Source organism: Castor canadensis, chromosome 9 (genome assembly GCF_047511655.1).
Source record: "Castor canadensis chromosome 9, mCasCan1.hap1v2, whole genome shotgun sequence".
Lineage (NCBI taxonomy): Eukaryota > Metazoa > Chordata > Mammalia > Rodentia > Castoridae > Castor > Castor canadensis.
In genome coordinates, this window is record NC_133394.1 from 19800125 (window position 1) to 19817116 (window position 16992).

The 16992-nt window shown below is 38.4% G+C and overlaps 1 protein-coding gene across 6 annotated transcripts in view; it reads right to left on the bottom strand.

The window, feature by feature from the left end:
- Positions 1 to 9435: 9435 nt before the first annotated feature.
- The window catches only part of Fbxw7 (F-box and WD repeat domain containing 7), a 181854-nt gene continuing 174297 nt past the window's right edge, over positions 9436 to 16992 (bottom strand). For all 6 annotated transcript variants that reach the window (XM_074041288.1, XM_074041287.1, XM_074041286.1 and 3 more), the window contains 4 exons: positions 16433 to 16614; positions 14116 to 14341; positions 12367 to 12577; positions 9436 to 11379 (listed from right to left, as the gene is read on the bottom strand). In XM_074041288.1, coding sequence (XP_073897389.1) covers positions 11111 to 11379; positions 12367 to 12577; positions 14116 to 14341; positions 16433 to 16614 — 888 coding nt within the window. In that variant the 3' untranslated portion in view covers positions 9436 to 11110. The remainder of the gene's footprint in view (positions 11380 to 12366; positions 12578 to 14115; positions 14342 to 16432; positions 16615 to 16992) is intronic.

Genomic DNA, 16992 nt, shown 5'->3' on the forward strand with positions numbered 1-16992 from the left:
GCCACTATGTGGAGATGGTTTCTCTTGCTCACTTCTCCAGGGAAAATATTTCTGCATATACAAGCCGGCTGGTATTCTGGGAGAGCGTTGGAGAGGACTTCAGGGTGTAACTCAGACTCCACTTTCACTTGGGAGCTGCAGCTGTGTACTGTTTGGCCAGGGGAAGGGGAGAAAGGGGAAGGGATGGGGTGGTCCCCTGGCTGCAAGGTGGGACAGGGAGCCACTGCCTGTGCTCTTTCTTTCAATTAGTCCTCTGGTTCTCTGGCCAGGCCTTACCCTTGTCTTCCACAAAAAAGGAATGGGCTCACTTCTCATTTGTACGCTCCTCTTCCTGGACACTTTACATTGTTGCTTCTGCAATCTACTCACCCAGAGCAAACAACTCCTCCATCTGCTTCCCTGCACCCAAAGTTGATGAACTCTTTGGTCTACTTAATTCTCCTCTTGTTCTTCTTTTGAGGTTTTGCCTTTTTAAATCCTCTACTTTACTTAAGTCAGTTCTTTGGAGAGGAAGAGACAATGTGTCACTCTACACTGGATGAGCTATTACAGGGCAGAGCATATTCTCAGATTCTTGGTACATTTTGGAAGGCAGTTTGGGCACTGTTTACTACAGGTCTTATAGCTCTCCTCTTGCAGATTAAGTTTGAAATTGTGACTGGAATCATAGTTGTCAATACGCTGATTGTTAGTGGTATTAATCATGGTAGGATATGACCACTGTGCTTTGACACATACGCCACACATGGTACCAGGTGCTCTACTTTATCTCATGTAGGAGACACAACCATTATCTTCCCTTTCTTTTAACAATAGGTGATTTCACCTACTTTTCCTCTATTTTCATTCTTATGGGGATCTCTTAAATTTTTTCTTCTTAAGTAACTGACTTGTTTCTGCAATTGGAAAAAGAGAGAAGAGACTCACACAACCAAACCATATCAGGAATCTCAAACACACTTGCCTTCAGGCCTCTCAGCTGAAATCTAGGCCCTCGCTTGCTTCTCTGGCTTCCAAGTTGACAGGCTGAGACTGAGGACTAAAACATTTTCTGTTATGACTTATGACACATGTCTCCATATTTGTAGGACAGCAATGAACCAATATACAATATAGTGGTTAAGCCGGGTGCTGGTGGCTCATGCCTGTATTCCTAGCTACTTGGTAGGCAGAGATCAGGAGGATCACGATTTGAGACCAGCCCAGGCAAATAGTTCGCGAGACCCTGTCTCAAAAATACCCAACACAAAAAAGGGCTGGGGGCATGGCTCTAGTGGTAGAGTGTCCGCCTAGCTGGTGTGAAGCCCTGAGTTCAAACCACAGTACTGCTAAAAAAAATAATAATAATATAGTGGTTAAGAGGTGGGCCCAGGAACCTCAATACCCAATTTCCCCAAGTTGCTGTTTCTTCTTGTTCTTTTTCTTCCTGCCCCACCTGTTCCTCCTTCTTCAGTGTTCTCCACATTTCTGTGGCCTTGTTTCCTTATCTTTAAAATGGGATTATCTGTAATAATAGTATTTCATTACATAGTTGAGATTAAATGAATACTGAATTATTTAAAAACACTAGAACCATGTTAAGTTTTAAGCACACAATAGCAGCTAGCTACTATACAGTAGACCCTTGACGTCTGTGGGTACATGGTTCCAAGGAGATGCCGTCATGAAAAATCAAGCACGCTCAGGATGGTAGAGTTCAGTGCTGTACTGCAGATGCTTGATTCATGTTTCCTATAACAGCTACCCAACTTCTGCTGAAGACATGCCATCTTTCAACAAATTTCAAATTTTCACTTTAGCACTTCAATTAAGCTTTTTATCTTGCTTTTGAGGCACCATTTGCTTTTTGGGAGGCGTATTTTCACAAAATGAAGGGTAGGGAAACACTCGGCAGATCACACAATGGTTTAAACACAGCTAACGATCACACAGGACTGACTGAGAGCTTCTCTGCATCCATTGAGCTACTTACAGTCACATGGGAATTAAAAAGTTTTGTTTTGAGATTTCTTTTATTGTTGAGCACGCTGTCAAAACTGCGTGTAATAAATCCGTGGATGAGGTGGGCTTACTGAACTTTATTACGGTAACAATTATAAATACATAGCATGTAGCAGGCACCATGCTAAGACCTTGACACACATTGTTTCAGGAAGTGCTAACACTGTACCTCACCTATAGATGAAGGGACCAAAGTTGAGATACATAGACAAATGATAAGCTAAGCTTTAGGGTCCCTCAATCAGCAGGCCCCCTGTGAGTGAGGGGTTGCTGGGAATTGTATTCCAGATGGGCAGAAGCATTTCTAATAATCATCTAAAGACATCTCAGAAGAAAGAGGTCTGCATTCTCTGGTTTCAGTAACGTGTTGCGCTCATTCCATGTTCACTTTGGATCAATGTTGTAGGGTCTTAGGTTTGTAAGTTCCAGGTCCCACAGCTCAGATACAGTCCTCACCAGAGGTGCATGCAGTTTTACTCCTTATCCTTGTTGGATGGATTTAAGCCACTCCAACTTCCTTCACAGGAGTGGCAAGCATCCTCAAATTTAAAGGGTCAGTTTTCTGATTACTGTTCAGTAAGGCACAAGTGTCTGGTGAAGTCTTAATAGGCTGCAGCAATATAAGTTTGAAAGTTTTGCAAGTAGACCAGGTATCTACAACTGATGAGTGGATTAAGAAAATGTGGTATTGACTTCCTAAGCAGGAAACAAAAGGCTCAACATCGAAGAGAAAGAATGAACAAATGGGACGCATCAAACTAAAAAGCTTCTGCATAGCAAAAGAAACAGACATCAGACTCCAGAGACAGCCCACAGACTGGGAGAAAATCCTTGTCAGCCATTCATCCAACACAGGACTAATATCCAGAATCTACAGGGAACTCAATCCCCAAAGAATCAACACCCCAATGAAGAAATGGGCACATGAATCAAACAGGGAATTCTCAAAGCAAACAGTACAAATGTCCAGTAAATACATGAAGATGTGCTCAACTTCCCTGGCTATAAAAGACATGCAAATCAAAACTACACTAAGTTTTTATCTCACCCTAGTTAGAATGACTATTATCAAGGACAACAAATGCTGGAGAGGGTGCAGTGAAACAGTGTTGGTGGGAATGCAAATTAATACAACCATGATGGAAAACAGTATGGGAGATTCCTCAAAAAGCTAAAGATAGAACTGCCATATGATCCAGTGATACCACGCCTGGACATCTACCCAAATGAATGTAAGTCAGGATACAATAAAGACACCTACCTGTGCACCGATGTTCACTGCAGCACTACTCACAATAGTGCCAAAACCCAGATGCCCTACAACTGATGAATGGTTCAAGAAAATGTGGTATTTATACACAATGGACTTTTACTCAGCCATAAGGAATAATGACATGTGGTTGAAAGTAAATGAATGCAATTGGAAGACATCATAAACTGAAATAAGTCAGGCTCAGAAACACAAAGGCCATGTTTTCTCTCATAAGTGGAAGATATAGCATATACACAAAAGAAAAACATATACACAAAAACAAACATGACCATATATAAACTCGTATGTAGAACATGTCTGCAATAGTTGAACTACTCTATGGAATATGGAAAAGAGAATGGTAGAGCATCAACAATATCGTAAAATATAACATCTGTGTAGGTAGAAGACATAAGGATATATATTGAAAGCTACTGAAAAATTTGGGGTGGGAGGTAAAAGGGTAAGGGAGAGCAATGGAAAGGGTTGGACAGACCAAAGTAGACTCACAGTGGGGACACATTGAGACACCCCTTAGAACATTGACTGAAATTTTAGTAATGAAAGACAGCAACGTAAAATAGGTACAGTGTGTGTGTGTGCGCGTGTGCGTGCCTGTGTGTGTGTGTGTGTGTGTGTGTGTGTGTGTGTGAGAGAGAGAGAGAGAGAGACTTATGGGAGGGGGGAGCATGAATAAAGATTAACATGAGGGTATAGGTTGATGAGCCTTATATACTTATATGAAATAGAACAAAGATATGTCTTGCAATTGCTTCAAGTGGGTGGGGGGGAGGCCAAGGGGAAGAGATGATGGGGGTAATCTAACAGATATACAATATAAGCTATTCGGAATTGTCACAATGAATGCCCCCTGTACATTGAACATACCCTAATAAAAAATAAAATTACTTAGTAGCAATTAAAAAAAATCAGTTGCCACTATGTGGGCTTATTTCTGGGGCTTCTAAATAAAGAAGAAAATGTGGTATTGATATACAATGGAATTTTATTCACCCACAAAGAAAGATGAATTTTGTCATTTGAAGGTAAATGGATGGAACTGGAGAACATCATCTTAAGTTAGCCAGGTTCAGAAAGCCAAAGGCCTCATGTTTTCTATCGTATGGGAATATAGACCTAATACATATACTAGCAATATTATGAAAAACAGGTCATGCTAAGAGGAGGTCACATATGAGAGGGGGAGGGTAAAAGAAGGCAGAAGGTGAATATGGTTGATGTACTCTCTATACAAGAATGAATATAGAATTTTTAAACCTCTTGAAATCAGCATAAGAAGGGGATTAAGGCAGAAAAGGAAAAAAAATAGAGAGGATGAACCAATTTGGGTTATAATGCATAGATACATGTAAATGTCACCAGGAAACTTTCTGCATACCTCTCTTAATCAAAAAGTATCTTTGTTTCAAGAATGGAGAGGGTAAAACAGGTCCTGTCTGGGGACTGGTATCAGTGGGAGGGGGGAGGATATAAGGTTTAGGAAGATGAATTTGGTGGAAATATATATTCATGTATGCAAATGGAAAAATGAGACCTGTTGAAACTATTCCAGGAATGGGGGAGGAGGGATAAAGGAGAATGATGGAGGGGTGAATTCAACTATGATATATTGTAAGAACTTTGGTAAATGTCAGTGTACCCCCAGTACAATAGTAACAACAACAAAACCAGAATGGGCATGATTGTACAAGCCTGCAATCCTAGCACTTGGGAGGCTGATGCAGGAGAATCTTGAATTTGGGGCCAACCTAGCCTGCACAGTGAGACCCACCCCCTTTAAAGGTAGGTGTGTGTGTGTGTGTGTGTGTGTGTGTGAGAGAGAGAGAGAGAGAGAGAGAGAGAGAGAGAGAGAGAGAGAGTGTAGTGGTGCAATCCTGTGGTCCCAGCTATTTGAGAGATGCAGGTTGGAGGATTGTGGTTTTAGGTGTGCCTGGGCAAAAGTACAAGACCTTATCTGAAAAATAAACTAAAAGCATAAGGACTGGCAGTGTGGCTCAAGTGGTAAATGCAAGGCCCTGAGTTCAATCTCCACTACCAAAGTCTTTTAAGTAACCTTCTTATGGTAAGGAGATTTTTGATGTCTCTTTCATAATCTATAACTCATGAGAAAAGGGTAAATTGGCAATACATTTTTGTGGTCTATTATTTGAACTTTTGATTTGCAAGAGTGATTTCAAAATAATTTTTCTTTGCAGAGCTTGACTGCTGAAGCAAAATAAAACCCAAAGACAAACAGCCTGCATAGGTTTCGCCATCAGATATTGCAAAGGAAAGAATGAAAATCAAAATGTCTGCTCGGTGGTTCCTTGTCCTCAAGAATCCTAGGGAGAAGCAGATCATCTAAAATAGAAACTCTGCTATTTTTATACTCAATTGCAAATTGGGAAGTCGCCAGGATTTTTCTCTCAGCAACGAATCTTCCTAGGAACTGGATCTAGAATGTGTTTATACATCATACTTGGAGAAAGGTGTGTCCGGTGTCCTTTCAGCTCTTGGTGCCTTTCCTCTCCCTGAAAAATGTTTGAAATTACCTATTGATGTCTGGCTTTACCCACCCAGAAAAGAAAGCAGAAACTCAAGAACCTCACTCATTTGGGAATCACTACTAAATTTGAGTGGCTAATGAGCCATGTTGGCTAGTCAACAATAGCAGACCATGTTGTTTGACATTCAAAACAATGACCAGGCACACCCAAGAAAGGGGACAGCCACTTTGGATCTTAGCATTCACCTCCTGGGCAGTTGAAAATGCCAAAATCAAAATGTGTACACCAACTTTTCAAATTACCATACGGCTGCTCAATGTGGAGTCCAAGAACACTGTGTGGGCACACATCTTCTTTAGACACGGGGCCACTCATCTACCGCGAACAAGCCACTTGGAAGTGTCCTCTTGGTCACTAACCACTTTCCTTTAAATGCGCCCCCTTGGTGGGTGAAGAAAGGCATAAAGGAAGGCTATGATTATGACTAAGAGATGTATTCCTAGTTCCGATGTATTTTTGTATACTGGAAATACTAGGTTTACACACAATTCTCAGCAACATGGAGGCACCTTACTAGAGTTAAATAGTGTCTCTGCAGAACAGGAGATTCTCCAACTGACGGGGGACCCTTTGGATCCTTATTGGTTGATGAAGCTGAAGGAGTGTAGGTTACAACCCTGTTTTTTTAAATTGGTGGTGAGGTATGATGAACAGAAGGAAAATGGAGAAAGCTGTGTCTGAGAGGGGCTGTGATTGAGAAGGAAGATTTCAAAAACTTTCCACTTTCCAGGGGCAATGAATTAGAAAGAAACGCAACGTGAGTCTATCCCTGCTATGCAAAGTGATTGAGCTGTTTCTGGTTTCCATATGGAGCAGGAATTACAGGGGCGGGGACTGGGTGGGCAGGCTCCCAGAGGTGTCTGCTGTCCTCCCCCTCTGCATCTTTGTTTCATTAACAGGTGGTGAGTGCCTCAGGGAAAAGGAAACCTAGAAGCAGGGCATAGCTGGGCCTGGGAAACTGCTTGTGTCTCCCCCATCCACTTCAGGGAGGAGAGAGGCAGACATATTTTCTGTTGTTTTTAGTTCAGAAAAAAAGAAAGACTTTATAACAGACTAACTTGAAACGTATAAAGTGATCTAAAACAGTTAATACAAGTAATTAAATGCTAATTACCTTTAAAAATTAAATAAGTAGGTTGGAACATTTACTTAACCATTTGGTAGACACTAGCTGTTGCAAATGAGTGAAGTAAGGGACTATAGTGTCAAAATTATAAACAATTCCAACAAAAAATAATGAGACAGTCAACCCCGTTGCTGTATTCAACAGTATTTACTGAGCACTTGCTACAGGCTCTCATGGGTTACTTCTGTGTCCTAATTTTAGCCTTAGTTTCAGGCAATGTTTGATTTCTGGGAACTTGTAACATCTTGATATGGAAGCTTTCTATATTTTGTTAGGAAGATTTTTAAATGCTGTTATATTAACTGGTTAGGTTTCTTCATGAAGGCGGTCACAAAGTGGGGCTCCCTTGGTGATTTTCTTTTTGGGGGTGTCTAGGGTCTAACCCAGGGCCTCACACATGCTAGACAAGTGCTGTACACTGAGCTACATCTCTAGCCCCTAATGATTATTTTTTTAACTACAACTATAATATCTTAATCCCTGTAGAATGAGGTTGACATTTCCTTTTTCAGGTACAATCTGCTGCAATAAAGCTTAAGAATTCCTAAAATATTCAATGAACCTGCAAATACACAGTATCACTGTTAGGTGCTTAATACAGGTTACCTCACAAAGTTTCTAGAAGATTCAATGAGAATTTGTGACTCCACTTAAAAGAATGTGCATTGCTGTAATCTATAGTGTGTATTAGTGTATACTACATATGCATATATGAATGCTTCGTGTATCTATACATCGATACAAATGCCACTTCATTATATACCTGAATGAGTCACACTGAATATACAAAGTCACAACTACCTATTTTCTTCAAATTCAGCAGTAGCTTCCATTTAGTGAGTTCTAAGTCCATCAGTATACTTTATAACATTTCATTCAAACCTTACATTAATTAAACTTAAGAGGTGGGTATCCTCTACACAAGGTGAGCTCAAGAAACCTGATGAAGTCCCAGTTAGAACTGAGGTCAGCACTGGTATCTGAATTCAGGCTAACTCTGCAAAGCTGCAAACCATTCTATTTCCTACAATGTTCCAAAGGTGGCTGTTTTCTTTACTTGTATTATAGTAAAGCCTCATTTACACAGTATTATGAAAGATTTAAGAACTATTAAGAAGAATCACAATTTTTTTGACAATTGAATCATCAATGTGAACAGTAATAGTCATGTGTCCTAGTTTTCTCTAAAGTGAGCAAGAGCTATTCCCCCCACACTCACAATCAAATAGGACTTTCCAGTTCTTTTGGGTAGTACTGAGGTTTGAACTCAGGGCCTCCCAACTTGCTAAGAGCAAGCGTTCTACCACTTGAGCGACTTTGGTGTTTTTTGAGATAGGAGCTCATGTGTTAGCCTGGGTGACCTTCTTACCTTTGCCATGTAGGTAGCTGGGATTATAGATATGTACCACCATACCTGGCCCCTGCCTTGCATTGGATCACATTGTTTACCGATCTTTTCCTTTCTGGCACTTTTTTCTGTTCTAGTGTTTGTGGTTTGCTGAGGCCTAATAAACCAAATAACCAAAGGTACCAGAATAGTATCTAGGGTGATGATTCTCAAAGATCAGTGTCCACAGCTCTTCTGGTAAGCTCGCCTAAATGTAGCTTCTTGGGTCCCACTACAGATGTTCTTATGTACTACCTTTGAGGGACTGAGACCCCTGAGTAAAGAACACAGATTTTATGACTGTGTGAGAGAACAAGTTCTAAGGAGAACTCTGAAATTTTCATCTATGGTCTGGATAGTTGAGGTTACTGGAGATGTATCTCTAGGCCTACTAAATATATTTAGTGGTCATGCAGTTTTAATACCTGAACTTTATTTTCTCTCCCTTATCAGATTGACAAAATAGCAAATAGCAATAAAAGAATCTAATTTCAGCAAAAATGGCATTTCCTCTCAAACCTCACTTTAGTTTGTCAGAATTTCATAAAGAGTAGCATGTCTCCAGTCCTTGGGAACATGGGTTTGAATCCTGGCAGTCTGCTGGTTACTCTGAAAAATTAACTTGCCATTCTTAGCCACAGTTTTGGGCTCATCTTTAATATGCAGGTAATAGCATTTACTTCTCAGGACTGGTGGAAACTTAAGAGATAATGTATAACAATTGACTAGTAAGTGCTGAATACTGGGGAATTTAAAATAATGAACTTATTATTACTCATAGGACTTCTAGTTGTAATTATCGTAAAAGTCTTGTGACTCTTTGAGGGAACCAGATTTCAAATTTCATACTTGTATACTCAATGCAATATACAGAGCACAATGGAGTGTTCTCTCTTATAGTTTAAGGAGATAAAAAACAACAAAACTGTGTTTGAAGCACATCAACCTTACTTTAGCTGCATGAAAGTAGCTTGGAATTACTGATTTCTGATACAATATAGGAAATGGAAAGAAACCAACACTTTGTTATTTTAAATATTAGAGACAAACCCTAAATGTTTATAATGAAATAATATTACATTGGTGGAAGAAACAGGCATACTAACATGAAAAAACACATTTTATTGCACTTAAGTTATAAGAAAATAAAATTTCTAAGTGAATCAAACCATAGACACAATCCCTTTAAAGGTTGTTTTCCTCCATCATGTCAGGTTGTTACATAACTAAAATTAACCAACTTGAATCTGATTGTTTTAAATCAGACTATAAATAAAACAAACAAAAAAATAAACAGGAGGAGGAAACAAGACCGCCTAGGATACAGTGTTAAACCACTTTCACAGTTCCGCTGAGTTGTGGCTCCTGGAGAATGAGGCAAACCATCTCACTTTTCACTCATGGCGCTGGTTTGCGTGTGACACCTTCACTTACAGAGACTGAATCGTTCCTTTTTTGTCAGTTACTCAGAGCAATAAAACTGTAACAGTTGTTTTCCCAAATACTGTAAAACGCTAAGACTGACCAGCAACTTTATTTTAATTTTGTGTTTTATATATTTTTAAAATATTTTGTCAGTTTTATTATGTATGTCCATCCATTCACCACAGCCCTCAAAAAGAAAAGTTTCTCCACAGAACAGGCAGAAACAGCTCTGTTCCAAGGAATGTGTTTTAATTTTTGCCCAGATAAAAGAAAATAAGCTTTGCACACACTCTCGAGTCTTTACTTGCAGGCAAACTTCACTCTTTATTATCTGAAACTCTTCCATTCTCAGCCTCTTAGAGGCACAGATGGTTCAAGTTTCAGTGGCAAAAAGTCTTTTTTTTTCTGTAACCAAACTAGAGCAAATTTGGAATTCAGTCTGGGACTAAAACGTCACAGCAGAAAAAAAATAAAAAAAAATAATTTGCTTTTTTCTTTCTTTCATTTAGCAGCATAAATAAGTTTGGCCACTGGGAGTACAGTACAGGGGTGGGACAACAATCCCATATTTGAAGACCTACTTCTAGCACCAGCATCAAGAATTAAATCCATCTCAGTACTCACAGAACCCAGGACAACTTGCCACCTTTGAGCAACATATGCATTGAAGAGTGTATATGGAAGCAACAGTAAATAGATTAACAGAGGCTAATACTGTGATTGATTGACATTGGCAATGGTTGGCAAAAAAAGAAAAAAAAAAAAAGCTTTTCATTTCATGATAACTGTATAAAAACAATTCACAGTAATTTTTTTTTTTAGCTTTTCCACTTCAGAAAAATGACTTTTTGTTGCAGATGCTCTCTAATTAGAAAGTCAACCAGTACTTGTTTTGATATTATTGCAGCTCCTTTCTAGGTGACAGTAACAATGTTTCAGCATTAACACTGCCCAATGACCACTGGAGAAGAAAATAAAGAAATGATTGCACCTGGTTTGATTTAGAAAGTCTCATTTTGCAAAGCTGCCCTCAGTCAAAAGTGAAGCCTTTTACGTGATGAGACAGCAGACGCCTCTCGCGTCAGCTTCGGTTTGTCCTCTTCTTCTTGTCCTTCTTCATCTGTAGGTCTTTTCAATCTGTTGCCCCAAGCCAACATCCTGCACCACTGAGTACAAGGGATTTTTTTTTTCATTTTCTTTTCTTTTTATTCTTTTTTTTTTCTGTTTTTTTTCTTTTTATTTTCTTTCTCTTTTTTTTTTTTTCCTTTTTTTTTTTTTTTTTTTTTTGCGCAGGGAGAAGGGCAGGGAGTATATTGTCTACACATTTGGACAAAATTCATCTTTTCTGCTCTTCATTTCATATCCACATCAAAGTCCAGCACCAGCAGCTTGGTTTCTTCAGTCCCATTCCGACTCCCAACAGCACACACCAGTTTTGTGTTTGAGGCTCTGATCCGCCAGACAACTCCCCCACTACCCCCACTCTCCAATGTGACTAGGTTTCGAATAAATTCACCCGTTTTCAAGTCCCATAGTTTTACAGTTCCATCATCTGAGCTGGTAATTACAAAGTTCTTGTTGAACTGTAAACAGGTCACAGCACTCTGATGCTTGTTGGGACCTAGGCAAAACCAAAGGAACATTACTGGTTAGAAATCACGGCTGTAGGTTTGTTAACAATGTAATTTGTAGACTTCTTCATTAGAACATACAATAAATGCAACATTTAAGATGATACATATTTAGAAACCTTGTTCTAAGTATTTTAGGATCAGCATGGATGTAAGAAAATCTGGTAGCTATTTGTAACTGAAACATTAACTTTCAAGAGTTCTATCTTCCAGGAAGCTTGGTTAGCTACTAGGCACATTTTATTTTCTGGCTGTGTAAGCAAAAGCTTTGCCTGGTAATGATGGAGACAGAGCAGCTTCATGTATTCTGCTGATGAACAAATAATCATGACAGACTATTACCCGGTTGCTCTGAATTGACCAAAGGTGAAAGCTGAATAGACAGCATTCCAAAATTCAGAGAAAGCGGTAAAACCGACAAGCAGAAAGCTGCCATGATGCCCACCAGATGGCCACACTGAAAGAACACTTTCTAAGGGCTATAATAAAAAAAGCAAAAAAGTTAATAATGAAGAGCCATGCTGCTGGGCCTCATCTAATATTAATGATTCTTACATAAATTTTTATTTCAGAGGGCACAATTTTCTTTTTGCCACCCCAGTTGAAGCAGGTGGATAGCAGAGGCCATAGCAATTTTCTAACAGACGCTTAAATTCAAAATAAAATGATCACTCAAAAAATAAAATGGATATGCTGCTTCTGTGAGATAGCTAAGATCTTTCTTCTTACTGTTCTTTAATGTTAACTAGAGTCAAGTGCACATGTAGGAACTGACAAACAATTTTATGTTAAAAACACAACTTAAAACAATTTCAGAAGGTAGTTTAGTACAGTAAGTCAAAGTGAAACACTCCTAAACTTACCAAGAGTAAGCATTTTGCATGAGGTTAACTCTATGATGCTATAGCTCTATACAGGCTTCTCTTAAGTAACAAGTGAATTGTAATGGACATAACTAAAGGTGTGCCAATACTTACCTTGCAAAGTTTGTAAACACTGTCCTGTTTTGATATCCCAGATTTTAACTGTAGAATCTGCATTCCCAGAGACAAGAATATTATCTTTGAGTTCCATTCCACTTGTTAACGACTGATGCCCTGTTAACGTGTGAATGCAATTCCCTGTCTCCACATCCCAAACTCGGATTGATGTATCAAGAGATCCACTCACCACATGGATGCCATCAAACTACAACAGACACAATTTATTAGAACAGAAGCATGAGTATGTTTTATATCAGTTATTTATCTAATAGGGAGTGAGGAGAACGTGGCCAACAGGTAAGTCCGGAACAAAGTGTAAAGTGGCAACTAGGGTAATGTGCGTGCTGTCAAGCAACTCTAACGAGCATATTCTCAGACACTTCTTTCAGAAATGACATTTTTATATGCCCAGTAGTTTCAAACTAGAGGCAGAAACAACTTAAAAACAAAACAAAACAATAAAGAACATTATTTTTGGGTCATCTGGTCCCACTTGGTAGCTACAGCCATGGAAGATTCAGTGAGAATTGCCTTCTAAGTTTTACTTCCCCTCAGGAAGCTGAAATTAATGCTTAAGCTTGAGATAAAAGGTGTGTCTATCAGCACCTGAGGCATATTAAAAGGGCCATGCAGATAATTTTCAGTGATGTTCGTAAGTACTTAGATAAAAAACTGTATGGAAAATAAAAGTAATTTACAAGAACTTAATGCTACTTAGGAAATGTATCAAAAGATAAATATATCTAGAACTGTAAGAGGTAGCATTTTGATAACAAATATCCAGCATCTTTTCTCAAGCTTCCTAGTTACACTAAAAGCTAGTGACTATCTCTTTTCTCATTTGACTGGTTTATTTTGAGAGTGTTCTATTCATTAAAGTTCTGAGCATACCACAAGACACAGAAACAGTTGCTGCCAATTCCCTCTCCATCAAATGTAACATCTTTTCTAATTCACAAACATCTCTATCTTCTATCACTTTCATGACATGAACAGCATCTTATCAATTAAGATACGCCCTAAGAACAGCAATGTCAGCACTGGAATTATGTACTAATTTGCTGATTAAAAGGCAGTAAGTGGGAAATAAACTACGTAAATAATAAGAAATACTTTCAAGTAGAAATGCTGCCTTTGAGGAAATAAAACAGACCTATTTCTAAATTTGCTATTAGTAATGATCTTAAAATATGACACTCTATTCATAGATATCAAGTTCAATTAAAAAAAAATCAGGTTAGTCAAATTTACTTATGACTATAAATCAGTGGCCCTAGGATAGCAGAGTAGCTCTATGAAGAAAAGCTCCACGGCCACTCTGAATGGGGATGGAATCACAATTACATGGTCCATCAACTTTTGGCTGTCAAGGCAAGGGGGCAGCTTTTGGCCAAATTAATCCTCTGCTTAGGAGTTTATTAAAATCCAAGTTATTCTCCTATGAAACTAATTATTACTTAATATAGCAAAACTTAGAGCCCCAAAGTCTCAGGTTCTAAGACAAATATTTATGTTTTAGAAGGGAAATGGATCACAGAAATTGAAACTATTAAACCATTTAAATAGTTCTGAAATTTACGCATTCTTCATGCCAATTTTAAGGTATATGTAAACAGTAGATTAACTGGATTCATCTTTTTTGGACTGTATTGGATCAGCAATTGGACAGTGACTACCTGAGGAAAACAATCTTATGATTCATCAGCAGAGCATGTAAGGGATGGGAGGGATAAGATCTCTTACCTGTAATGAATAGACTCTGTTAGTATGCCCCTGCAACGTGTGTAGACAGGTCTCGGTCTCTGGATCCCATACCTTCACCATAAAATCGTATGCGCCACTAACAACCCTCCTGCCATCATACTGAACACAGCGGACTGCTGCTACATGACCCATCAAGACATGTAAACACTGGCCTGTCTCAATATCCCAAACCCTAAGAGTGGCATCTCGAGAACCGCTAACAACTCTGCAGGGGGAAATAGAAAAGGGTGCATTAGAGCTTCTAAAAATTTGAGAAAACATGATAGATGAAGAGTCAGTAAGGTTTTTCTTCTTTTCTTAAGTAGGAACACCTGTTTTGATAAGCACTCCTATTTAAGACCTTCACATACAAATACAATATTGAGTTATTCTGATTGGAATGAAAAGTGAGAAAGCCAAGAATTTCACCTGGTTGGTTCCCTGATTTATGGACCTTGGTTCCAGCACCTCAAGGTACCATGGAACAGAGTCTGAAAAGAACTGTAATATATTTAAAAAGAAGGCCATTCTCAATATATATAATATGGGTTCAATTTTAGAAATAAACCGGTATATGCACATATATATTAATTTTAATGGATTTCTAGGTGGTATTATTTTGAACTTAAAAATTGTTTTTTATGTTGTCATTTCCCTAAATTTTGATTACGAAATGCCCATTACATGTGTGATTAGAGGGCTGCTGCAGTGGCTCAAGAGGTAGAGCACCTGCCTAGCAAGTGTAAGGCCCTGAGTTCAAGCCCCAGCAGTGCCTAAAAAAAAAAAAAATCCATAACATTTGTGATTAGATAAAAAATACAATAAAGGTTTCTCAACATAATAGAGTTGTAATCAGAATTTGTGATTTAAAAAGCTATAGACGTTACCTTCTACTTTATATGCTGATAAAATTAACTACTTGTAGATGTGTGTTCAAGCAAAAGCTGCTAATACTTATGATTTTTAAATATTCAATAGCTCTGGGGATATTAAGATATACAGATTGTAGAAGCAATAGAAATGCCTCAAAAATTTGGCCTAGCATTAAGGTATATTCTTCTGAAAACAAGAGCAATTCAAACCATGCAACCATCTCTGGATTATAAAACAAAGTTGAAAACCAGGTACCACAGTCATTCCTAAGAGATAAATGCCAGTTTCCATACTTCAAAGAAGCAAGAGTCTGAAGATAACTGAAATGCAAGGTCTTTTGATAATCATCCCTCAAATTTTATCCATATATTAAGCACATAGTTCAAAGTAGATTGTAATTACAAGTAAAAAGGTATTGTTCTGTGCATATTACAACACTAGGATGAAGTCTACTTATCACAATTGTTCTTAGTAAAGGTGCTATAGACAGAATTACAGGTAAAGATTATTGTGGATTCACTGTAAGAACCCTTCAAAGAGATCTTTTTTTTTCTTTTTGAGACAGGTTCTTGAGGCTTGCTAGGCTAGCCTCAAACTCCAGACCCTCCTGCCTCAGCTTCCTGAGTGCCAGCACCACCATGCCAGGGCAAAGATCCTTTCTGACAAATGAAATAAAAAAATGTATTTGTTTAACAGGGGTACAATGAAGATGTGTCAACAGAAAGACAGGATTTTAGTAGGAGGGCACTGCAGAAGAAGATGGGTGCAACAGTAAAGGCCCAGGCACTGAGACAGAAAAGGCAAACAGTCTGGTGTGGTTGAAAACACTTTGAAAACTTGACTGAAGGTTTCTTAATTGGGCAGCCAACAGAAGGCTCCTAAAAACTTAAGGATTGGGCAGACGCTACTCATTGTAATTATGGGAGGGCTCTCTGTTGGCTGCATAAAAGATCAGAAGACCATGTCTAAAAGCTGTGGCAACAGTTCAGATGACAGGTAATGAGAGAATAAAGTAAAGCTACAGGCCTCAGCTTTTACGCAGATGTAGAGGATATGATAGAATTGGTATAAGGTTAGTGGATAATTGAAGACTCAGAAGCTTGAAGCCTGAGTGACTGAATTGGTTCCATTTGCAGAAATATGAGTATGGAGAGAGAAAATGATTTTTGTTTAATGATGATGAGTCATCAAAGAACAATACAAAGGACTAGGGAATAGAGTTTCAAGGAGGAAGCCCACAACTATGAAAGAAGGAAGGAAATATGAAAATCTCCCAATTTTAAGCCAATACAATATGACTTTCCTAGTTTAGAAATGTCTGCAGTATAATAATTAAGGTCTAATTTAAGAGCTCATTATCACTACCTCAGTAATGCTACAAAGAAATGTCCTAAATTCACAAGCGACAGGAAGAAATCCCAAACATGATAGGATCACTCCTTACCTTTTTTCATGGAGATGCATACAACGTACAGTGGAAGTATGCCCATACAAAGTGTGTATACATTCTCCAGTCTCAGCATTCCACACTTTGAGAGTCCGGTCTGTAGATCCACTAATTATGATATTGTCTCTCATCTGTGATGACCACACTCCACCTGTATGTCCCACTAATGTTCTCAGACACTAAAAAAATACTTAAGATGATTAATTTTGGGTAGAAAAGAAAGCAATTCAAATAATGTATTAATAGCTCAGGAAAAGTTATTCAATTGGACTGGATCATCAGAAAAAAATTTTTGCACATCAATATAACATGACCCCATTGATATTTACTGCTTCATTTATTCAGCAGCATTATACACTAATACATGCATATACAACTGAGGAAAAATACATAGAAAGCAAACATGATATGAAACATGATTAAGACTCACATGATAAACATATGACAGAAAGGAAACACTCTGGGATGAAAGCAAAGTGTGATAGCTCCAGTCTGGCCTCCTTGATGAAATAATACTAAAATTGCAACTTGGTTTCTTCCATGGGAATAGGTTCAGT